Genomic DNA, 25,087 nt, shown 5'->3' with positions numbered 1-25,087 from the left:
AGAAAACTGTTAAAACAATTGAGGTGTTAAAATATATCTAGGATGACTCCTTTGGCTTTAAGTGTATAGAATGTATTTAAGTATAACATTATATAAAATAACCCCCTATTAACAGTGATGGTGATCTTAGTGTAACAGTTAATGGTAATCTAAATGTTGTTAATAGAGACAACATTCGGTAAGTCTACAATAGGTAAATGTCTATCTAGTATTTTTATTATTTTTTCTTCATTTGTAGAACTTATTTTTATACGCCCACATTTTCATGTGGACGTATATTGTCGTCGCCCCCGTCCGTCCGTCCACAATTTGTTTGTGGACTCTCTTCAGGTCACAATTCTTGTCCGATTTTGACGAAACTTGAAATATAGGTTTATCCCCAAAAGATCTCGGCTGCTTTCGATATTGGCATGTATCGGATCGAAACTTCATGGATTATGGCCCCTGTTTGTACGAAAAATCACGTTTTTAGCTTGTGGGCCCTATAGAGGTCACAATTTTGGTTCCTGTCGATATTTGCGCATATCGGACCGTAACTTCCTGAATTATGGTCCCTGATTTTACGAAAAATCGCGTTTTTAGCTTGTGAACCCTATAGAGGTCATAATTTTTATCCGATTTTGTTGAAACTTGAAATGTAAGTTTATAACCCAAAGATCTCGGTTCCTTTCGATATTCGCGCATATCGGACCGTAACTTCCTGAATTATGGCCCCTGATTGTACGAAAAAATCGCGTTTTTAGCTTGTGGACACTATAGAGGTCATAATTTTTATCCAATTTAAAAAAACGCATTATTATTACACCTTTACACCCTAAAGACAGCTGAGTTCGAATTTCGGCCCGAAACTGACAGACAAAATGGCTGCCCTTCATTCTCAAATAGCATAAAAATATGGTATATCAAGGTTGTGGACCCTATAGAGGTCACAATTTTTATCCAATTTTGTTGAAACTTGAAATGTAAGTTTATAACTCAAAGATCTTGGGTTTTTTTTTCGATATTCGCGCATATTGAATTTTAATTTCCTGAATTATGGCCCTTGATTGTAGGAAAAATCACTTTCTTCTTGGCTTGTTCTCTATCCATCTCTCGAAAATGTGGGCGTATCTTGCCTGGCAGCCGCTGGTTCTCTTTTAGCAAGCTTTCTTTAAATTGTAGATTTCATAGTGTAGATGTTACAAATCTGATTATTTAAATACATATTACATTAACACGAGATATTACATTAACAAGAGATAAAACTGGTATACAAACTATACATGGATTAATAAAATGGTTAATATTGACTAAAATTGATTTGAATTATTCTAGAATAAATAAAATATAAAAAATTAGTTGAAATACCAGAATGGGGGTGGGTGGGGAGGTTATTACAAATTCATCTGTACGAATTAGTTGTTGCTTTTTTCTAACACTAACTTTTCTTTTAATACATAGATGCATGATGAAATGTAAAGCTATTTTATTTGGGTTTTAATTCTCTTCTTTTAATAGTATAGGATTGTAGGGTGTAATACTATTGTCCTTGCGACCATATTGTATCTTTAACTAATTATTTGGTTCACACTTTCTATAGAGTCAAATCACACATACTTAAATGAATATATATATAAAAACAGTGATATTTTGGTAAAACCCTTACCATTGTTTATGACGTGTTTATTAAACCAAATAAGGTAATGTTCTCCCCCCGGTTTTTGGGGAATGGGGATGTTTATTCCATATTGGGGAAGGTAAAGAATGCTAAAGTTGGTCTATGACGTACAGAAATTAGGGGGTTATAAAAAAGGGTACCGGTATTGAGGGAAATTCATCAGAGCTCACCCAGATATTCTGTGCAGCTATCATCTGTACTTTATTGAGAACAAGGAACATCGAAGCCAAGCAGTTTTAAAGTAGCTAAGTCTCTAAACCAATATCATCCAAAAGCTTCCACAATCAAAACACGAATTATTTGTCAGTTTTAATCAACATTGGTGTTGTGATCTTACCGGGAAAAGATTGGCTTCTGATATCCAATATTTAAGACAAAATAAACATTTTACGATTGGTACATGAATCGTGTACCATAATGAGTTTCAGCACAATTTGTAACATGCGACTCAAAGAACGAGGTTAGACATATTCCACAAATCATGTCAAACGGTGACCCCATATCCTTATTAGGAGAGCATGCGCAATAAATACTATCGGTGTAGACTGGGATAACCAGACGCTAGAGATTGCCATTCGACTGAGACTTCTGGCGTATTTCGCCGAACATAACTTCTTTGAAATTAGAGTAAAAACGGAAACGATTGAATGTAAATCAGTTTATTACATAATTATATACGTTGCGATCCATTTGTGTCAATTTGTAGGTCCCAAATATTAGCAATTTAGCTCCTTTAATAATAAAGTTGTAGAAACAAACTAACCTGTAGTTTTATTTACGATCACGTAGGAAACACAAGGAAGTCCGATATTACTACAAGGGTCATGTATTTTATAAACGTATACATGTACATGTATTTTATAAACTTTTATAATCATTTATAATCAATATCTTGCTTTACCCTTTTACTGTCTGTACATTTTCTAATCTAAAAGATTAACCACGCTTCTTTCCCTAATAATATGATTAATTTTGTCAAGATTGACATAGTAATTAGGACTAGACTGTAATTTTGAGTTTGGTAATGTATGTTACATATCAGATGTCTTGATTAATTGACATAATATGCTATAAATTTAAATGGCAATAAATTGATAACAATCTAGTTGATCACTTAGTGTATGAAACTTGTATCAGTAGGCTACAGTTATAATATTTAAATACGTACATATGTTTTTGTTTTGTTTTTTTACAGTAAAAGTGAACCACCTCCCTTGACTGATGAACAGCGTTATTATGCAAATCAGTTGATTGACAAGTATACCAGACCAAGCTGCAGTTTACGAACTGTCAATCTATAAAACATCAAACATTCCATCCAGCCAGATAGATTACTTCTACTCCAAATACTGTTAGGAAAATAATAATCTTATGTTATTTTCTCTTGTTATATTATGTACTGTTAAGTTTTTATCAAATAGTTTGTAATTCATTTGATAATGATAGAAGTACAATATTAATACATAGTAATTTGATTTTTGTATTTCTAAATCAAAATGTCAGTGTGATTAAAATACAGACCCTGTTGTACTTCAGGTTTTTCACCTTTCGTTTCATATTTTCTGTGTAAAACATCCCAATTTAAAAATTGGAACAAGTTATTAGAACTGTATTTTATTCATATTGTCAGCTATATTAGGGTAAGACAATTTTGTGTTTTCATGGATTTTAGCTTTTAAGAACATGTTTTGAAGTGGAAAAAATTAATGCTATTTGATATTTGTTAGTGATTTTTCATGTGATTTTGGTTCATTCCGTCCTGTTTTATATTATTTTAAATATTATATTTATGATATGTAATTACTGTAACTTACATTATTTCTCTTGAACTCTTATTATTATCTATTATAAAACGTTCTTATAAGAACATTGTTAGTTTAGCCTTAATATTTATACATCTATTATTAAATCTTAAGATTTATATAGAAAAATTTATCTTTTTACTTATTATTAACAAGATCCCATTATAAAGTAGACAGGGTTACAATATGATATTCTTATTTAATAGGTGATATTTTAATATTTCTTATATTTTATAAATTAGCTTTATTTAAGGGTACTATGGTAAAACTCTTAAGATTCCCTTCAATTGATGTTAAATATCATTTTGTAAAATTATTTTTAAGAGAAACTGTTAGGATACATTGTTTCAATTTTATATTTTTATAATGTAGAATTGTTTGATTTAGATAACCCATGAAATAATATATTCATATTTTCTTGGAGAAATATATAGTCACTAAAGGATTATTTAGAATTGACTTTGTTATATTATTGAGCTAGATTGTGGCTATTTTCATGTGATGCCTTATTTTATGGATGACTTGGAATAGACTTTCTTTGTTAGACTAGACTTGTTGATTGAATGTAAATCTTGTTACATGTATTATTGTACATGTACTATAGCTAGCTAAGTGGATTGTATGGAAAGCATTCCAAAATTCATCAAAGCTCATCTGTGATATTTTAATATAAATTTAAAGTAATATGTAAGTAATGTTATAGCTTTATAATTATTCAGATCTTTTTAGCACCATTATATATTGTTTCTTTGATTGTTTTAAATACAAGTTTTATTCAATTTCCGTCCCCTACAGTCATCTTTTGGTTAGTTGTGCCTTATTGAGACACATTGTTTTGCAGTATGGTATTATTTATTGCTATTAGCATTATATTATTGTCTGTCCAGTTCGTTAATTGAACAGTGTTGTTGCTTTATGTATGTATATATAATATATGTATAAAGTATAGCCAATATCTATGTATATAGATGTATTTTCTGTAACCTTAGAAAACACAGTAAACAATATATTTACATATTTGAGTTAAATTGTTATATACATGTAGTTATTGAAGTATATATACCAGCATTAACAGGGTAGTGTGTATTAATAATTCCAGATAGGGCAAATAAATGAAAAGAAGAACCTAAAGAAGAGCACAAGTGGGCTTAATGGACTATTGTGGATTGGATTAGGCTATATGTTAATAATTTCTCTATTAGCAGTAGGACCGCACTATACACAAAATAAAACCTACAAGATGAACCTGTGGACAAGACAGAATACATTGCAAGAAATAAACAATGAATATCAAATCAAGTGAATGGATCAGGGAGCTGTAAGCGTCCACTGTGCTGTACAGTCCCGAGCCTGTAACGATACAGGCTTCACTCGAATGTGAGATATCTGTATGGCAGTGTTCTTGATGCCGAGCAACTTTATTTTACATGAGCGTACCTAAAAACCAGCATTCCTGAAAAATGGTTAAGTAATTAACTGTTTATTAAATTTGACTAAGATTACCCAAAACATACTTAACAAGACCAGTACTTGGTTTCGGTAAAAAATAACTTTAGTACTTATGAATAAGTGCTCAATTTTCGTGAAATCGATCACATGGGTTCTATACACACCCTGTTGACTTTTAATTATATTAATTTCTGTGAAGATTGTCCGGGTATTAACCTGAACCTTGATTGAAAAGTGGAATGGTTCGAAAATGAACTCCTAAAAATGCTGCAGATATTTTTTTTATTTTTATTTTGGAAGAAATCTGAACAAACCCATTCCATGAAACGTTAATATTTATCATGGAGTAGTCTAGAATATGACACTGGACAGACATACACCTGAATGGACAGCGGTGAAGACCATGGGCTAAATAGATTTTGTAGAGAGAGAGAGAGAAATGGGGTTTAACGTCCACTCGACACAGACTAGGTCATTTCGGGACTAACATATGGTTTAATTTTATTTCAATAATTCGCTTGTGCGTAGGGGTCTTTAGCAGTGGAAGGAAACCGGAGGACCCGGAGAAAACCCACGAGGCTGAACAGGCAACCCTACTCCTTGTCACGTACAATCGGGGATTCGAAACCACGCCAGTTGACTCAATGACAGGCCTTATGATACAGCGCGCACGTGCTAACCATTCGGCCATCCAACCCCCCAAATAGATTTTGTAGAGGTGACTATGGTTTTCTCCGATTATATATTATAATGTCTGGAAATCTAAAGTCTCGATGCGCCATTTAGCCCTATAGGGATCCCTTATTACAAACCTGGTTGGTATTTTGATTTGTTTGTTTGTATTTATTTGTTTGTATTAAACCGTGATAAATTTGATATGTTAGCGAAAATTGTAATATTGGTTACCCATACACTTCATTAAAAGGGATTAAAATGGTTGTTCAGTTCATTTTTCCGAAACAAGGCCTATATTACTAAGCTTTTAATAGTCGTTGCCATTGCTTGGATATGTATGCAGCCAGTTATCGTTTTTGTATACATTTTCCCGGTGGGACTATATCTTATGACGTTATGTGAGAAAAATCAATATCGAGTGGGTTTTACATGGGCGATATATATAAAGTCCTAAGTGTCAAACCAAGATAAAATGTGTTAAAATTTGGTTTGATAATTCCTTCAGGGTCGGCTAAACCTCACTCTGGCACCTACATACACACCCACTCACAGGAATACAAACGTAAATGACCGATAATATATTTATTGTATTGATACTTCCAACAAAATCATTGTTTAAACATTTTATAAAAAAAACTAGATATATAGCTGTACAGCAAGTCACAATCTATACATAGAATGGGGCCTCTGTGTTCGTGTCCAATAACTATTTTTTCAAATCTTTTTCTATGAAAACGGTCCAATAACTATTTTTTTTTAAAGTCTCTTTCTATGAACGTTTTACAAAAATGAGAGAATGAATTGGAGTGTTCGGATGTAATAATAGCCAGGCCAGGACACCTTCTATGGGAAGATAGAACACAAAATATTTTATGATTGGAAATGACTTCCTTGTCCTGGCAATATTATTCACTTGTTCACCCCCGCTAATATACCTGAAGAAAAAAAAATACACACTAAATATTGAAATGAATTTTGTACGGTATGTTATATTGTGTATGGATAGTATGATATTCAATCATGCAGTCAGTAGCACGCGTTATAGTATGAAGCAACCGAAAACAACAAAAAAAAAACCAAAATACAAAATAAACAACACAAAAAAAACTTTTTGAGGCTTGAAACCACACCTTTAATCACAGTAATCGTGAATTATTTTACCTTTATAGCTATAATTATGGATTTTCTTTAAAATTTAAAATTTTATTTCAAATTCCTCTACTTTACCGTAAAGCAAGAGTAATACATTCATTGTATTCAGTTTAACAGGCAAATAAATTAATTCCAGACACCTTGCTGCCTATGAAAAGAATGTCATTATCCACAATTAACCAAATCATAGTTAAAGTCTCGTCCAATGAAATATAGTGTGACTGCCACAGATGTGTGCATTAACTATTTACTCTATGAATTATTGACTAAAATTGTAATGAATCCTTCTTAGTTTTGCTATGAAGATCAAACCAACAGAGACGGTAAGTACAGAATAGATATTTTTTTTAAAAATATATATTTTTTAATATTCTGAAATTTACAATAATCCTTGAGATTCAATAAGGCAAATTGATGATTATTATCACGTTTATTCTCCATAATATCATATCAAGAAAAGAGTATATTTTAACAATTATTTTCAACGGTGACAAGTTAACAATACTTGATTTACTTATTCAGAGCAAATGAAAATGATAATCTATCTGTTGGTGTTTTGGGCTTGCTGCTGCTGTAGTAGCCATGGAGTTATATCGCAAAATGTGCACCATGTTCAAAAGAGAAGCCGTAAGTTAATATTTATGAATAATAAAATCAGTCTGTTTAGCAAATAAAAATATTTGATACAGAAAATCGAATAACGAGTGAGTAAGAGTGATTTTAGTAATAGGTGGGGTACTATACTACAAAGGTGGACAACCCAAAGCTCTGAGCATTATTATATGTGCTTGTAATATACCTGAGTACCAGGTAGAAATACAGAGATACATTATAGTATTTTACTGATGAATTACTAACAATCCCATAGAAAATTTATTGACCCAATTTTTAGTAATTTAAGGAAAGTCCAAATTTCCCGACCCAAGATCTGTCCTGCCGTCTTCCACCAATAAGGCAATGAGCCAGGGGTGGACTGCATGGGCCTCCGACCGTAGTCCCAGGGCCCAGAGATGCCAGGGGCCCATTGTAAAAAAAAAAAGAAGACAAAATTAATTAAATTCATATTCGCATCAACTACAAAATATAATGGACTAAATCCACAAAAAACAGATCGCCCCTGCACTGAACCTGAAGGATAATCTAATTATTCTACATTGCAATCCTATGTAGCTTATGAAATATCAGATCAACATTTGATGAATGACGGTCATGGGAGAATTCGTATAGCTCAACGACACGTTGTCCCTACAAGTATGTCTTGGATGATATGTATAGCCCCTGAATAAGACATGATTACTTGAAATGGGTCTGACGCAACGGATGAATTAAAATAACTGTACTAATAAAATTTTATAATATTTTTATTTTCTAGTTGGAAAGTCATGCAGTTTTAAAATAGGATCTAATCCAGTAGAAAAGTTCCCTAATAATAAAGTATTTCAATATGAACATGGCAGCTTCAGATGTCTCAAGTTTAAATGTGATCAATCTGGAAATGTCATCCTACTCAATGATGAAAGCGGTAAGATCGCCTAAATCATGTATTTATTTTAAAATCTAGACTAACCTTTAAACACATACCCAAAATCAGTAGATATGTATATAATGCTAACTATTGATTTAAATATTTTGCATTTACATGTTTAGGATCAATTTCGAGATGTTAACACCTTTTGCAGTAGTCACTCGATGGGCGGAAAAACACATGAAAATTGCATATCGGCGGATAACTTAGAAATACCGATAGGTATATTAACACAACAATGCCAACGCGTAATATTATTGAATGTGAATCTTTGGAGAAGGATATTATTGAACGCTTAATGTTTGTTGTCTTTATTATTCTGACTCTATTCAGACACGAGCTAATTGTTGGCCAACGATCAATCTGTTTCGTTTCGTTTTATAGTTCAAAATTTCGTTTTACTTGTCTTTACTACACCAGGATCTGGAAGAGTTGTTATATTACCGGCGTTTTGGTTGAATTGAGGGATAAGCCAATGAAACGGTCTGTTGCGGTGACTTCTTGGCGTGCCATGCACGGAACTGTGGGTAAACCACTAGAAACGTCAACGCTGATTGATTAATAAATGTCTGGCGTCATTCCGTCAAAAGCCGCTCGTACGACCCATGACACGACCTTCGAGTACAACTTGTCAGATCTTCATTTAGTGTAGGCCATCAAAAGTATAAAAAAAAACGAAACGAAATATTGATCTGTATTTTAATCAGATTGGGCCAACGATCATCCATTAATTTATCGTCTTAAAATTGTTTCGGACAGTGTTTACTTTTGTACATTGTCGAACGGCGATCTCTGATGTATCTTGAACAGATGTTTTTCATAAGAAATATATTTCCTTTGTTTTGAGTAAGTTTTCAAATCGATGGTTTTATATGAAACTATCAAGTGAATATATTTCAAACAATTTTGCATTAATAATATCCGCTATAGATCCGTATCATGTTTACAGGTTGTGAATTTAATGGAGAATGTGTACCTGTAGATCAAACTAGAAGTGATGGAAATTGTTCTTTTCGTATCTGTGGCATCAATTTTAAGAAATTTGAAAGCTCTTCTCAGATTGAAATGGATATGTATCTTTCAATGTCGGTAAGTTTTCAATGCAGTATAAAAAGCCGGCAGTTTACTTATGAAAATCATGTTTTTCTCAAATCAGGTATACCATTGTCCCGAAATATCCGAATCTTTCCTCGTTTTTCTTTTGATATCGACAAGGACCCCCCACCAAACCCCTACCCCAATAGTTATCTAAAGAGGCGTCAGGCAATGAAACCTATGCATTGATAAATTTCATGAGTCAAAATGAATTTTTTGAAAATTGAACTCAAATCACATTATTCTGAGCAAAGTTATGAGTGTTTGAAGATGTATCGTAGACTGATTGTTATCGTCTCGATTATCTATTTTATCGTTAAATTTTTAAATCTAGCGGGTTTTCTAATCCATCTCAGTCACCCGATGATCCAGAGAGTTGATTATAGGCTTGTCATGTGAATACATGTCTAATTAATAGTTTATGTAACATTTGAAGCCAAAAAGACTGACAATAGGCATATTTGTCTTACATAATGTATCTTTGCAAATCTTGGATTACATTTTCTACAGCACAGATTTCGAACGATGCTAGGTGTATGAATTGCTCGATATGTTACCCTACCCAAAACTAAAGATTGGAACATGTTACTATTTTCAATATGCTCTCGTTATTCAAAATCCAAATTTGATAAGTGTATAATTTTCATGGGTGTTCAAAGTATGTAACCAATAAATATAACAAAATATTTACTGAAATTTGTTCTTGGTGACGTAAGAGATCAGAGTCATGTTTTCTCATGGCTTCGCTCCGCACACCATACACATATTCCTCGACCCGAGCTTGATTTTACCATTCTAGAAGTTCACCCATTTACATATTTTATAGCTTACTAAATGTGAATTTGGCAGTGAATGTATTGCTATAGGTGAAAAGAAGTATAATGAAACCAATTGTATGGAAGCAGAGTGTGGTGCCATACCAGCTGACTTCAACGGTAAAGTGTTTGGATTAAAGACTTTCTGGAAACCAACAAGAGCTGGTAAGGGTTTATATTGTACTCACTTTGCTACTTTAAATGAAAACGATGTAAATGTATTGAATGAACTTTGCTATTGATGCTTTGTCAAGAATACCCTTCCCAGAAAGTGCCCAGCCGTTTATTTGGGTGCGATGAAAACCCGAGGTTCCGTGTACAAATTGGTAGTGTCATTTAAAGAAGGGGAGGGGGAAACGCCCTCTTCACTCCACTGTGGAATTGCGTTCGTAACCATGAAAATAAAAATATCCAGTATGTTAGCCTCAGACTGAACTTGTAAGTAATATGGAGGGCAGGGATTTGTGCTAAAGAACACATATGTAAAATCATATTATGGTTTTGATTAATTATTCACCGTTGCCAAAATATTAGCTATGATATAAGTTTGTTTTGAAACGCAAATTAAATTGTTTATGAAATATTGTGACAATAACAGGACATAGGGGCTAAAGACCAGAAATGGAGAAATATGATGGCTGAAACAATGTCGTTATCTTTACAAATTATTGATTCTAAATTCATAACCAAAAATATAGAAAGTATGCTGGTTATTTAGATCCGTTAACGCGGCCATAGTTTAGTAAACATGTTGGTCATTTGCATTTTCAAGAATAAATTGTTATTTTTTGAAATACACGTGAGTGGAAAATTACTAATTAACCTAAGCCATTCGGCACCTATAAGAGAGAGAGCTGGGCTAGAATAATTTTTTAGACTCGCATTGGATTCTTTAGAGACACACACGCATTGGGTTTTTTGACGATCATTTCACGATATAATGGATTCTTGAGTCTAGCCACGCTGGTTAGACTTTTACAGCAATGGGGTTGAGAGAAAGAGGTGTTAATTTTAAATATTATAATGCTGACTATTGTGTAACTGTTGTGACATAAAAACGTATAGAAAAAAAACTATCGTTGTTCATGTTACTTATTTGAGTCAGTAGCCAGTCCAGAGCCAACCAACCCTTAGACGATCAGGGGCTGTTCCAAAATATGTAGTAAGAAACGATGTGGCGACCGGTTTCCTGTCTGTTGCTCTCCACGTCTAACAAATGACCCATGGTGCTACAAACTTAGCTACGTTTAAAAATACGTTGCCTGTCACTAAATGATGGCTCTACTTGTTGTGATATCATTTTTAGATTTGAAACAGAATACCGTTCCCCATGTTCATAATCAAAGCGATATATTTCTAATTCTTGCAGATTGTCCAAACAATGGTACATGCGTCCAGCGACACAAGATGGTGGTTCAAGACTGTTTCGGCTACATGTGTGTCAGCGATGTTACAGAAAATAAGACACAGGATGGCAGCAGCTTCGATTACAGCGGATCAAGGGGTCTTATTGTCCTACAGAAAGGTAAATACAAACTTGTCTAGTATATATTCTTTATATATGAGCATCGCCTATTCATGGTCATTCCATTTTTATTTACGAACAAAAAGTCATGTGCATTGCTGAACCTTTACTAATATTTAAAACAGTTTTCAAGGTGATCAAGATAAAAAAAAAACTTGTTCACGTTTAGTTTTTGTAATTTTCACTTAACTATACTTTTGTCAGTTTTTTTTATGAAATCTTGTAAATGTCTGATATGATGTGTAGAATAAGCATATCTATAACATATTTTTGTTAGTTATTTGATCTATGTTTATTAAATTATCTTTCAGCTTGTAAAATGAACACACAATGTTTGAATCCTGGAGATAAATACAAACATGCCAAATGTCTGGAATCTACTTGTAATAGTGATGGACAACTTGAAATGTCACTTGGTAGGTTTTTGTCTTCTTTCCAATAATGCATATATATATATTATCTTTTAAAACAGATTAAACTATTTCTTATATTGATTTTCTTTTATACGAAAGGTGTAGGAGACTGTCTCGCTAACTTGTAGGCCCCGGATTATATCCCGGCGTTGTCCCAGAAATGGAATGAAATTAACGTACTACTGTTCTTTAAGCAACTGGGCTAAAGTAGTTAGCCAAGAAAGTTCATCGGTATTTTCCGGCGTGGTTTTTACCATGTCAGGGGTGCAGGAGGGAGGGTCTTGCAAGTAGGGAACATCGCCTAGTTTCTATGATGGTACGAAGACTGAGCCCCTGTGTTGACATTGGACATGCACGTAAAAGAAGCCTTGGTAGTTGGAATTCTGGCAAAATTTCCCTCGTAGCATATTGCACGGCCTATGCCAATATTCATTTATACAGATAGAACAGAAAAGTGGGACGTTAAACCCCATTTCATTTCTTTTATTTCAAAGCTAAAGTATATTAGTCAATTGATGCCCACCAAGAGTTTAATATTATAAATATAATGTAGAATTGTCTGCTGTCTTAGATATTCGTTTAGTAATGGATGCCAATGAATAGTTATATAGATTTAGATGTGACATACAAAATGAACTAACCCGGAGTTAATATGAACGAATGGCCAGTGTAGCAGTAGCACTCAAAAATACATTATATTTTCCGACCAATAGTTTGGTTTTACTTTAATATTTTATGACATTGTGCAAATGTGAAATAAGTTCGAACTGTTGTTTGGGACAAAAGTATGGTTGCCTGGGCGGGAATTAAAACAGTCGTCTTGGCTTTCTGCTCGGTCCACTATATTGAGCTGTAAGGAGGGTGTTTAGGGATTGGGGGCAAGATGTAACACAGTGCATCAAAACGACCTTTTATTTCAGAGGGTTGTACAAACTTTATGACTGGTGAATGTTCTTTATTGGGTGATACTGTTAGTCCTATGCCGTGTGTCAAATATATGTGTACTAAAAATGACAAAACGTACGGTTTCAAACCTGTAGCACAAGGTCAGTAGAGTTTTTTTTTTTTTTACACGCTCACATTTTCACGTTTACGTATATTGTCATCGCCCCTGTCCACCCGGACGTCCGTCCACAAATTGTTTGTGGACACTCTACAGGTCACAATTTTTATCTGATTTTAACGAAACTTGAAATGAAATGTGTGTTTATAACTTCCTGGATTATGGACCCTGAGTGTTCGAAAAATGGCGTTTTCAGCTTGTGGTCCCTCTAGAGGTCACAATTTTTATCCAATTTAAATAACCGTTCGTATATTAAACCGTTACACCATAATGACGGTTGAAGTCGAATTTCATGAAAATCGGACCGAAACTCGTTGCTTCTTTTAAGCAACAAGTTGTGGACCCTCTAGAGGTCACAATTGTAATCCGATTTTGATAAAACTTACAATATTTGTTTATTTCCCAAAGATCTCGGTTCCTTTCTATTTTCTGGCATATCGGAATGTACCGTCCTGGATTATGGCCCCTGATTGTCCGAAACAGCGCGTTTTTAGCTTGAGAACCCACTGCCAGACACAAATGACCACTCCGTGTACGCTAATAGTGTAAAAGTATGTAATACCAAGGTTGTGGACCCTCTAGAGGTCTTAATTTGTATTCGACTTTGATTAGCTTAACATATACATGTATGTTTATATCCCAAAGGTCTGGGTTCCTTGCGATACTTGCGCGTATCGTATGGCCCCTGATTGTACGTAAAGTCGCTATTTTGAGCTTGTTCTGTGTCCATCTCTTTCAAAATGTAGGCATATTATCTTGCATGGCATGGCAACTGCTTTAGTTTTTATACATGTATGTTTATATCCCAAAGATCTGGGTTCCTTGCGATACTTGCGCGTATCGCATGGCCCCTGATTGTACGTAAAATCGCTATTTTTTAGCTTGTTCTGTGTCCATCTCTTTCAAAATGTAAGCATATTATCTTATCTTGCATGGCAACTGCTTTAGTTTTTATTGCGTTGCCAAATTTGATATCAACAATAACAGTGACATGTTTTCTTTTAACCTTTATTTGTTTAAGGATGATGCGATACACCAAAAATCCCAGATTGCAACTGATCATGTGTTATTGCAGCATGCAGTCGAGATTTATTTTTTAAACAACAGTTAAAAATGCATTTTATCAATCTGCCTATTGCAGGTCTTTACTTTGGCCTCAAATGTTATATAAATTATTAATTAGACATTTATTCACGTGGTTAGTTCATAATCAATCCTCTAGATCATCGGGTTCCTGGTTATTAATGGATTGAAATATGATCGCATTTAATGATTTAATTTAAAAATGAATAATCGTAACAATGGTAGCAATGAAAATCAAGACTACGCTATTCTTATCAAACCTTCCAACCTTCATAACTTCGCTCAGAATAAAATAATTTGACTAAAATTTTCGATATATTACTTTTTCATTATCCACGTTTAGAGTTGTCAGTTCTTTAAAGCGACGTCGGCTTTTTAACACGACGTCGCCCTTCAAAAAATCGACGCGCGAAGTGGGAAGTGGCCGAAATAGAACACCATAATATTATCTAAATCTTACATAATGCATCTTTAATGGATTTGTCTTTATGATGCGTTGTATTAGATCCAGCGAAATATTAGATGTGAAAGGAGCTAAACTTACTGAACTGGCTTGATGTAGTGGTGTGCTATCTTGATAAGTGACGGGATATGCTCTTTAACCCACAATTCAATTCCTGCTTCGAAATAGAGCACCATATTATCTAAATCTTACATAGTGCATCTTAATGGATTTGTCTTTATGGTGCGTTGTATAACATCCAGCGAAATATTAGATGTGAAAGGCTAAACTTACTGAACTGGCTTGATGTAGTAGTGTGCTATCTTGATAAGTGATAGGATATGCTCTTTAACCTACAATTCAATTCCTGTCTCGAAAGAGATTAAACGGGTGTAGGTTGGTTTTATTTATGGGTTGCTGTCCCTTATAGACTTAAAACCTTAAATGAAGACAGATTGTCACCCAACAAAACAAATCAATATATGAAAACCAATTAAATCGATAATGTTATTTTTGAATCAGGAACTATTTTAAGTTTAATGGATTGTGTTGTTATTTTGTCCAGGTTGTGAGAGTGGTGATGAATGTGTAACGATAGGGGCAGCAGGAAATGATCCCGTTAAGAAATGTAAAAGACGATGTATTAAAGAACTAACAGAAATTGGTGACATATCCTACAGATTTGGTGGTCGTAAGTAAAATCGAACAGCCTAACTGTCCCCCGCCTTTCGAAGAAAACATGGAACTCTTAAAATGGGCATGTCTGTCTGTCCATCATACCTTTTGGGACATAATAACTTTCCTTCTAATGTTAAAACTTGGTATAAATGTTTATCAGGCGAATTGGCAGAATTCGATCACGCGCATTTTCCACTAAGGCTAAGCCGAGATAAGCAATTTGATTGGTTGAAGCTTTGGAACACGATAACTTTAGTTCTAATTGATGGTGAGAGAATTTTTTGCTTAGTTTAAGTAGGATAAGCAATTTGATTGGTCAAGACTTTGGAACATAAATAACATTTTAATTGAGGTAGAATGTTTAAACTTGGTGTAGATGTTAATTAGGCGAATGATTAAGTTTTTCTTCGAAAGCTAAGCAGAGCTAAGCAATTTCATTGGTCGATGCTTTGGGACAAGATAACTTTGATTCTGTCTTATGGGAGAGTGATGAAACTTAGGTAGAATAATCACTACCAAGTACTTCAAAACCTTGACCGAGTTCCATCATGAACATTTTCGGCTTAGACCAAGTATAGATAATCAGTTTGATACTTTTCAAAAAGATACATGTGTAATTAATTAATATGTGTCATCTTTTTGTTTTGGAATTGTTGCGGGGGACATTAGCCTCACTGTTGGCTTGTTTTATTTTCATATTGTTTTGTAATCTCATACAGTCACTGACGAGATGTAGTGTAAAAAAAGGGGTCACTTGTTGTGTGACTCGATCTCGATTGGGTTAGTATATAACAATATTTTAAAGGCTCTCAACTTTAGAGAGACTACCAGGTTTCCGGCACAGGGGCAATAATAACTATGCGACTCTGAGTTTTGATAGAGTCCATGTTACTCTGTCGCAATCCCAACAAACTTGAAACTCAAATTGCTTTTTCATTTATTTTTTCAGAGTGTCTTTGAAATTCAGTGTTGACATAATGACTTGATAATCAGTTCTTGGTTGAATGACATAATATGTATGTTCAATTGGAATAAAAGCTTTTATTCAGTGTCTCTTTTTAAAATTATATTATTTATTATAGTTTTATATGAACCTTTGTAAGTAATACCTCATAAGAACCCGTTGAGTATCGGTTCTATTATAATATTGATCCTGGAAAATGGAAGGAAATGCGTCGGGTTTGGAGGTTGTTAACACCACTATTTTAATACTAACCTGAGAATCTGTTTAATATTTTCTTGGTTTTCTACAAATACCTTTTTCGCCTGCCAATATCATTTGCCCAAATGTCTTTGTGTATGCAGCGCAAAAAGCCAGTTTATTTGAATAATATACTGTACTCTCCGGAACTGCATTTTCACCAATAATGTTCCTTCTAATTATTGGTATTATGGCATTTCTTTTTTAAATAAAACGCAAAATAAGTGAACACATTTATGTTGCACTTGGATGGAAATGGAGTGAAATGGAGGTTAAACTCATACTTATCTGCATCATACGGGCTAATAAGGTGGGCATACCCCATGCAATGTGCTTTGAAGAAATTTTATCCGGACAGCAGCAGTACGGCTTATATTTAATTCTAATTCCTGCTGGCAGAGGTTCTTTTACGTGCTCCCTAACATGTACACTGGAACTCGGGTTTTCCGTCTCATCCGAACGACTAGACGCTATCCCCGCCCCGCACAACTGCCCTCAAAGGGCAAGTGGTCAAATATATATTATTTTTCATTGGATGTTCGACCTGTTTACGTACAAACATTTTATGCAAAACAGAAAACAGAATTAAATAACAGGTTGTATTAATTTAAAGAGTTGTTTTGTCTTATTGTCATGGATATACGCCATCTACAACCCTACCATTTCTTCAATACAATCTGAAAAAAATATTAAATAGTTTGAGATAGAATTAACACCTGGTAAATACTTGTATAAAGTAGAACTCGAGCTTCGAGTTGGATCAAAAATAAAATTGTAGAATCGATTGCATATGTGCGTTTACATTTGTAGATACAACCAATGTTGAAACCAAAATAAGAAAACAAACCAACCGTCATGGAATAATCAAGCCATAGCAATCACGTTTATATTCGAACTAAGCGGACCGAGTGCAAGGCCAAGGGGAACATCTTCCAAACTATTTTTTTTTTAAGATACGCAGAACTAACACAAATAAAGTCGATTTTACTGTAGATGTTAGTTCTATACATTTATATGAAAATGAAGACGCACACAATATAATGTTAATTTAATACTAAAGTAATACATACCACCGACAAATTTGTAAGAAATCATTCCATTAAGAATTAATTTTTTACAAATCTTCACACAATCTGATCTCTGATCGAAACCCGTTTCATCCACATTGATACATTTGGCGCCATTATAACAGCCTACAATCATAAAATACCGTCTTCATCAGCCCAGTTAATGCAAAACAATAGAACGTTAAATTATTTCATTTCACAATGATAAAATATGAAAGCGTCACTTTTTATTACATTGGTCACCAGAAGCCACCCATTAATTTTATCGATGGTATTTGGTACTTTCATTATAATCCGATTGGAAAAGACATTCTCAAAATGTCTTGAACGAAACTCAACCACCATGTCGTAACTGGTTAAGATACTTCAAATATTAAATACCTTGATGGTATTGTCATATTCTCCAGCTTTAATCAAATATTTACAGATTACGTCTTACCTTCGCTTGTGGTTTGGTATGCATATCGATTTCCAGCCTTTTGACAACGAAGTTGAACACAAGCTAATGGTGATATGACGTCATTTAACGGACCACATCCTTTGGTCATGGCGTTTGGACAACCTGAAAGAATATACAAGATCTAAATTTTGCTCTAACGGTGAACTACATAATAGGGTCTACAGACTGCTACATAGAGTAAGCGATTAATGCATTGTTAGAAATAAAGTTTCGATTTGGTATTGATCCAGATTATCTTACCTTCTTTGGTGATGACGTTTGTCCCGTTTTTCATACAGGTATACTCAATACATGTTCCAAATTTAGTAATCTGTCCTTCATCTATACAGTTACCCGTATTAAACTGTTTACATTCTATAAAAATACGAAAATATTTTGATAAAAAATATGGGAATGTCATTGTTTGATCATTCAGGGAGAGCAACAAACGAAGTTGTAAGACTATAAAACCGCTGTCTCGCTTTGTCTCGGTCCCATTTTGGCTGGGTTCCTTCCGTGAGACACTGGTTATTGATACGGCACCTATTTTTAGCAGACTATTTTTAACTAAAATATTGTTATTCTTATCATATTTTTTTCGAGAAATTTTGAGCGTATTCTAGTTGGATCTCCCTTTAATAATGGTAAGAAAGAACATACTTTTCATGACAAAGCCGATTCCTCCAGCTATATTATAAGTTTTATATGTTCTTCCATCAGGTAAAATCTTGCCTTCTTTTATTACCTCATTTTTACATTTATATGTTGTACAACCAATATTAAATACTGATTTGGATTTATAACATTTATCATTAACCTTACAATCTGAAAAAAGAAATACCAATATAAGCAGTGGATTCTTACTGGAAATCGCAAATATATAAAAGGTCAATAACGACGACATTCTGCAGGGATCCATCTACTTTATACTTCAAGAATAAATCTCTGGCCTGAATGGCCGTCATATCCAAAACTTAGTATATTGTTTGTAATGCGGTTCTACCCCGTTTCACATCTGGCATACACACATAGACTAAATAAACCTATTCAATTCCATTAATGGAAGCAGAATGAATACTTCTCAAAATTCTCGAAGTATACTCAGTGTTTTCGACTAAATCGTAGATTTAGGACTTAAAAATGTCGACCAACTAGCTTAGTGTCTGTTCCTAAGTGGAACCATCTGTAGACAGGCAGCCTTAAACATACATTATGCAAGAGCTAAATCTGTCTATTGTAGGTCTTTCTTTAGGTCTGAAATGTTATCTAAATTATTAATTAGACATTAATTAACCTATCCAGACCATAATCAACTCTAGATGGCATCACTAGCCTGCGATCTTTAGTGAATTATGAACCGATTTACTGCATAACTTTCCTTCACGATTTAAGGTTTAAATGGATAATCGAGACTATGCTGTTTATCGTACTGACTTTAGTAATGGTGATCGAGGCTAGGCGGAAATTTCAATCGCTTAGTTCTCGGTTGACAGTGGATCAATTTGAATGAAATTTTCAGCAAATTGCCATTACATTATCTAGTTTTTAACTATTATATTGAGAACTGCCAAATCGTTATCGAATTTCCCATAATGTATCTTTAATATGTAACGACGACTGCCACCAGAATCAACTATTAAAGATACATTATGGGAGATAAGATAAAGAGATGGCAGTTCTCGCTATAATAGTTAAAAACTAGATAGTGTAAAGGTAATTTGCTGAAAATTTCAGTCAAATTGATCCACTATGAGCCGAGAAAGAAGCCGGTGAAATGTTTGCATAGTCTCGGTTATCATTACTAAAATCAATAATATAAACAGCATAGTCACGATTATCCACTTTTTCTGATTTAATTGATCCACTATGAGCCGAGAAAGAAGCCGGTGAAATGTTTGCATAGTCTCGGTTATCATTACTAAAATCAATAATATAAACAGCATAGTCACGATTATCCACTTTTTCTGATTTAATTATCTTTGGCCGTTAGCGGCATATAGGAATCTAATCCAGCCTACATCGAAGGCTAGCCTTGACATCGAGAGTTTATTATGGTCTGGATAAGTTAATTAATGTCTAATTGATAATTTAGATAACATTTCAGGCCTAAAGAAAGACTTGTAATAAGCAGATTTTGCTCTTGCATAATGCATGTTTATAAACATTCTCTAGACACCCGTTCAATCATAATACTAAATTAATTAAAGCTTTCGATGACTTCAATGGTAGAGTCAGAAGAGTCGCTGTTCGGACAAAATGTCCTTCATAGCACACTGCATGACGTATGCCGGTCTAAATCAGACAGTAGAACGTTGGCATCCACTTTCAATGATCGTGATATCGCAGACAAATGGTCCTAATACTGAGGTTGATATCGCAGACCTACGTTTCTAAGAAACTTGCAAGGGGAGCCAACCGTGTTGAGAAACGAGTCTAGGGTGACCATGGATCAAGACGCAGTCGTGCCTTTTGAGATACAGTTTCTGATGGCATTTTTCAAGATCATTCTCACTCCAAACTAACGCGTTATACATGGAAACAAGTGATAAAAAGTAAAGTAATCGGTGCTAAGTGACCGGCTTTTCCACCATTGCGTGCGATCTAGAGAGGGTTGATACGTAATATGCTTGTTCGCTGGCTGACAGTAGGACGACTAGGCCCACCTGCTATTGTCCCTCATAATCTAATGCATTGCTACATAAAGTCACGTTTGTCTCAGTTCCAAAACACAACGGGAATATCTAGGGCCATTAGCCATCCTTTCTCGTTGGGATGTAACTAGGTCCGATGTGACAATCCCTGCTGTAAATTGCTTATAGTCCTACCCGCAAACACAGCCCGTGAAGAAATCTCACGTGTCGTGCTCAAGGCAGTATTTATAAAATACAAACCAGCAACATGAGGTCTCCAATACTGTATATGACCCAATGTCCACTTTCCTAATGGTCGACCGAAAACAGTACATCTCTTTGATAAGCATTTTGCTTCATCATAAATTAATACACCCCTATCAACACATTTTCCATCAAACAAACATTTGGTCTTCTGCAAAATAATAAATCAAAATATAGAAAAGATTAGGTGATTTTTCCGGGATGGAAAAAATAATTTTCGATTTGTCGTGATTTGTTATGTAAGAATACATATACTCTTCAAAAAGTAGAGGATATTCAGAAACAATACAAAACTTCGGAAAAGCACTACCTTTTTTATTAGAGGTAACCAGTGTATGTTAATAACAGGCCAATTGCCTACACATGAACATAAACAGTTCATATGGGCGACTTATCTGACGACCCCATTTCACTCGCAAAGAGATACACTGTCAAAAGTGAAAATGGACGTTTTTGATTTTTGTCTTAATAATGAGTAATTGCTCCACCAATCCTCAGACATTCAGCAATTCGTCGTGGCATGCTCCTAATCAACCGTCCAATCATGGTTTGGGGCAATCTGACCCACTCCTCTTGCAGTGCCACAGCCAATTCTTGCAGTGTTGTCGGTTGACGTTGACGTCGACGAACACGTCTCCCGATCATGTCCCAGACCACACTGATCCGCAGTGAATATTTGCTTGGCCGCGACAATCACTGATAAGGATGACATTGATGCGGCTTAATGAGCTAGAAATATTAACTTTTTTCCTGCGACAAATTAAATTCTAAAACATTTTTTGTATATATTGGAAAAATAAATAATGGCGTTTGACGTATTTGTAGGTAAAAATTATTTCCGATTTAGTGTAAATGGGTATTAAATTGACTAAAATGCAGAATTCTCTCCGAAGCAGTTATGTCTTATGTAAACAATGCACGCGCCATTCAGCCAATGATTCACACCGCGTGCTGTGACAGCACGTGTTAAGGCAGTCATCTATGACAGAGATATTATACGAGACTCGTAATTCTCTGTGAAACAGATTGGTCCCAGACATGCTCTATTGGGGAAAGGCCATGACTCATGGCTGGCCAAGGCATATGGACAATATGGCGAGGCTGGATGTAGTCATTCACTACACTAGCGCGGTGTGCACGGGCTGTACGGGCATTATCATCTTGAAAGATGAAACGTCCACCTGCACGTCGAGCAAAGGGCAGAACTATCGGTGCCAGGATGCGGTCACAGTAGTACACACCAGTGACCCTTCCTTGAACAATATGCAAGTCCGTTCTGCCAGTCATGGTGATTCCTCCCCACACCATAACAGACCCACGCCCGAATCTGTCATGCTGTATGACGTTAACGTTAGCATGCCGCTCATTTACACGCCTCCAAACGCGAACACGCCTATTGGTGAAATCCAGAGTAAATCTGGACTCATCTGAGAACATTACACGCACCCAAATTTCTACGCTGCCTACACCATTGACGCCTGTTTGCCATGTGCTGGCGAGCTAATGGAGGCACAACCCGCGGTCGTCGCGCATGCAAATGGGCTGCATGTAGCCGATTTCTAATCGTTTGGGGTGTAACTCGAATTCCTGTAACTTGGTACAATTTTACAGAAAGCTGATTGACCGTTTGTCCTCGATTTCGCAGGACCCGTGTACGAATGTATCGATCCTAGGCCTGTGTAGTGGCTCTAAGACGACCTGAACGAGGTCTATCATCAACATTGTGTGTTTGTTGGTACCGGTTCCACAGTCTGCTGATCACAGACTGTGACACATTAAGCATGTTGGCTACTTCTCGCTGTGTAGAACCTATTTGAAGCATGCCAATGGCACGTAGACGTTCATCATGTTGAAGACGTCTCATTGCAAATTAAACGTAACACACTTAAGCAAAGATACGATAAACAGTAAATCTTATGCAAGAACCGATAGGAAAGCAAACGTGGATAGGACAAACCAGCACGCGGCAGTTTTCATCAACCCTTCTTTGAAGTGCTAAATTTGACAATGAACCCCTCCCACGTGTATGGCGCTATTGCGTGTCGCGCGTATAGTTCAGTCGTTCTGTTGGGGCGATAAGTTCTTTATCTGTGAACATACTCTCAAAGCATGTCAAGTGTCCATGACTATTTATCATATCACAACCTGCATAGGTATTTGAATTTTTTGAAGAGTATATAAAATGGAAGCCTAAATAATTAAGTTTATTGTGTTTCTGATAAGGGACCTGATCTTCATGCCATTCCCCTGTTCCAAAAAAGTGAGAATACGACATTTATAAATATTTATAAAAGTACATCTAGAAAGAGCGAAAATGCGTCATCTATAGCCCTGCATATTACACCACGTGCATACCTCGACACACGGGTCCGTGAGTTGTCATGTTGAATAATATATAGAGAATCTCCTACGAGTCTTTCCTGATATCAAACAATATCAACACAACTCCATAACGTAATAAAGAACGAGGCTTTGCAAAGTTTTTTTTTACTTTATTGACGAGTGTTGATATAAGTAGAAGATTTGATTTATCCAACAACCCTCTGGGTATAAATCAAATTCATGTAAACCGATATCTCCACTGTAGATATCGCTCAGTAGAATATTATGAAAGTTATCACACGAGCGATGTCTACTGCAGAATGTTTTATTAGATGATAAAAGACTTTCTTAGCAACTTTCAATAAGTTGAATATCTCGGCTACTTGATTAAAACTGAGAGATTTGCATACATGTACATACATTGGGCCACCTTACGGATATTTATTGAGGTCCCGAAAAATGCAAAGTATTAGGGTCCTTAAATCACCACTATCAGTAGGAATCTTAATTTATATTGTTCAAATTAAATCTGGCGCCCCTAAAATATCCACAGCCACTGCCCAGTGTGCCTTTGCGATCAAACAACCCTTACGTACCATTCTGTCAATAAATACGCCCATATGTAAGACATTAGTTGATATCCAAGCTCTATAATCTATTGCACATGTCCACGCTTGACATTCGTTATCCACTACAGTTTCTCCAAATCTTAAACATGTATTGTTAAAACTACAACCTAGAAATGAAAATTTTCTCATATAATATCCATAAAAGATTGGGCTATTCATTACAAACACAATTTACTTGCATTTGTTTTAAAAAGAAATCGCTGCAGTTCAAAGGGGTTAATCAAATTATATCGTAGTTAACACCTCAAGGAAAAGGACAATATGACATTAAAGTCAAAGTTTGCAATTAATTCTAACCAAATCATATTCAGATACTTAGAATGGTTAAGCTCAACTCGCACACAGTTGGCAAGTTTCCAACGCCAATCCAGAAAGTCTGTGCTTAGAAGATAAGCGATCAAATTTGATGTTAAAGAAACGATAAAGTTTTTTTTTATGAAATGTCTGTTTACTTTTGTTTAAGAAAAAAGTAATTTTGTCTGGAATTGTTTTAGTAGAATAGAATGCTCCAGAATCCCAGGCATTGTACATTGTATACCAACAGTTCGAACGCCATACAGCAACTCGGAAAACCACCACCAATTCATTTGCCACAAACGCTGTAAATTTCCGGAAATTAACGAGGAATACCGATTGAGATTTCATAGCAAGAGATAAATACTGAAAATAAATACATTAGGTTCCACAATTGTACACAAGGTCTTACCACTTATTCTATACATGAGCTTCACGTCTCCCGTGTTTGTACAATGGAAATGAAGACAGGTATACTTCGAGTCTGGATACACAAATCTTCTATTATATCTCACAGAAAATAGTTTACCATCTCCGATTCGATAATTACATTTCCCCGGGGTCAAACCTGTAAAAGATAAAATAATATGAAAGTAGCTGCTAATAAATATGACTTTTTTCTGGTATGCACTACACGAACATCTAAATACTTCTTTGTGACTTTATGTTCTCTTTAAAGGAGCTGAGTCACTAATATTTGGGACCTAGAAATTGACACAAATTGGCCCCAACGCATATAATAATGTAATATGAATGTATATAAACTGATTTACATTCAGTCGTTTCCTTTTTACTCTAATTTCAAATCAGTTATGTTGGGGAAATACGCCAGAAGTCTCAATCGAATGGCAATCTCTAGCGTCTGGT

The 25,087-nt window shown here is 35.0% G+C and overlaps 3 protein-coding genes across 10 annotated transcripts in view; 2 read left to right on the top strand and 1 right to left on the bottom strand.

Moving 5' to 3' along the window:
• Positions 1–4,474, top strand: part of LOC126812593 (uncharacterized) — a 32,572-nt gene extending 28,098 nt beyond the window's left edge. For 4 of the 5 annotated variants that reach the window (XM_050539057.1, XM_050539056.2, XM_050539058.2 and 1 more), the window contains 2 exons: positions 116–178; positions 2,853–4,474. In XM_050539057.1, the coding sequence (XP_050395014.1) occupies positions 116–178; positions 2,853–2,958 (169 nt within the window). In that variant the 3' untranslated portion in view covers positions 2,959–4,474. Of the gene's footprint in view, positions 1–115; positions 194–2,852 lie in introns of all 5 variants that reach the window. The other variant, XM_050539060.2, reaches the window with a different exon arrangement.
• Positions 4,475–6,958: 2,484 nt separating this feature from the next.
• Positions 6,959–16,427, top strand: LOC126811459 (uncharacterized). The gene is made up of 10 exons (XM_050537096.2): positions 6,959–7,058; positions 7,258–7,362; positions 8,108–8,257; positions 9,210–9,349; positions 10,182–10,335; positions 11,540–11,695; positions 12,007–12,111; positions 13,029–13,154; positions 15,262–15,387; positions 16,324–16,427. The coding sequence occupies exons 2-10, from the start codon at positions 7,263–7,265 to the stop codon at positions 16,332–16,334; spliced, it is 1,068 nt and encodes a 355-aa protein (XP_050393053.1). The 5' UTR covers positions 6,959–7,058; positions 7,258–7,262; the 3' UTR covers positions 16,335–16,427.
• Positions 16,428–17,160: 733 nt separating this feature from the next.
• The window catches only part of LOC126811458 (protein crumbs), a 48,489-nt gene continuing 40,562 nt past the window's right edge, over positions 17,161–25,087 (bottom strand). For 3 of the 4 annotated variants that reach the window (XM_050537094.2, XM_056099205.1, XM_050537093.2), the window contains exons 3-10: positions 24,633–24,788; positions 23,894–24,033; positions 20,973–21,126; positions 18,742–18,906; positions 18,343–18,456; positions 18,082–18,204; positions 17,646–17,768; positions 17,161–17,252 (exon numbers count right to left, since the gene is read on the bottom strand). In XM_050537094.2, coding sequence (XP_050393051.1) covers positions 17,224–17,252; positions 17,646–17,768; positions 18,082–18,204; positions 18,343–18,456; positions 18,742–18,906; positions 20,973–21,126; positions 23,894–24,033; positions 24,633–24,788 — 1,004 coding nt within the window. In that variant the 3' untranslated portion in view covers positions 17,161–17,223. The remainder of the gene's footprint in view (positions 17,253–17,645; positions 17,769–18,081; positions 18,205–18,342; positions 18,457–18,741; positions 18,907–20,972; positions 21,127–23,893; positions 24,034–24,632; positions 24,789–25,087) is intronic. The other variant, XM_050537095.2, reaches the window with a different exon arrangement.

Source organism: Patella vulgata, chromosome 2 (assembly GCF_932274485.2).
Source record: "Patella vulgata chromosome 2, xgPatVulg1.2, whole genome shotgun sequence".
NCBI lineage: Eukaryota > Metazoa > Mollusca > Gastropoda > Patellidae > Patella > Patella vulgata.
The sequence above is the reverse complement of the archived record's forward strand: the minus strand, read 5'-3'. Positions and strand labels throughout refer to the sequence as shown.

Coding starts and splice junctions, on each gene's coding strand:
- LOC126811459 (XM_050537096.2), top strand. CDS start 7,263: ATGAAAATGATAATCTATCTGTTGGTGTTTTGGGCTTGCTGCTGCTGT. Junction 9,350..10,181: donor ATATGTATCTTTCAATGTCG/GTAAGTTTTCAA, acceptor CATATTTTATAG/CTTACTAAATGTGAATTTGG. Junction 13,155..15,261: donor TTTCAAACCTGTAGCACAAG/GTCAGTAGAGTT, acceptor TATTTTGTCCAG/GTTGTGAGAGTGGTGATGAA.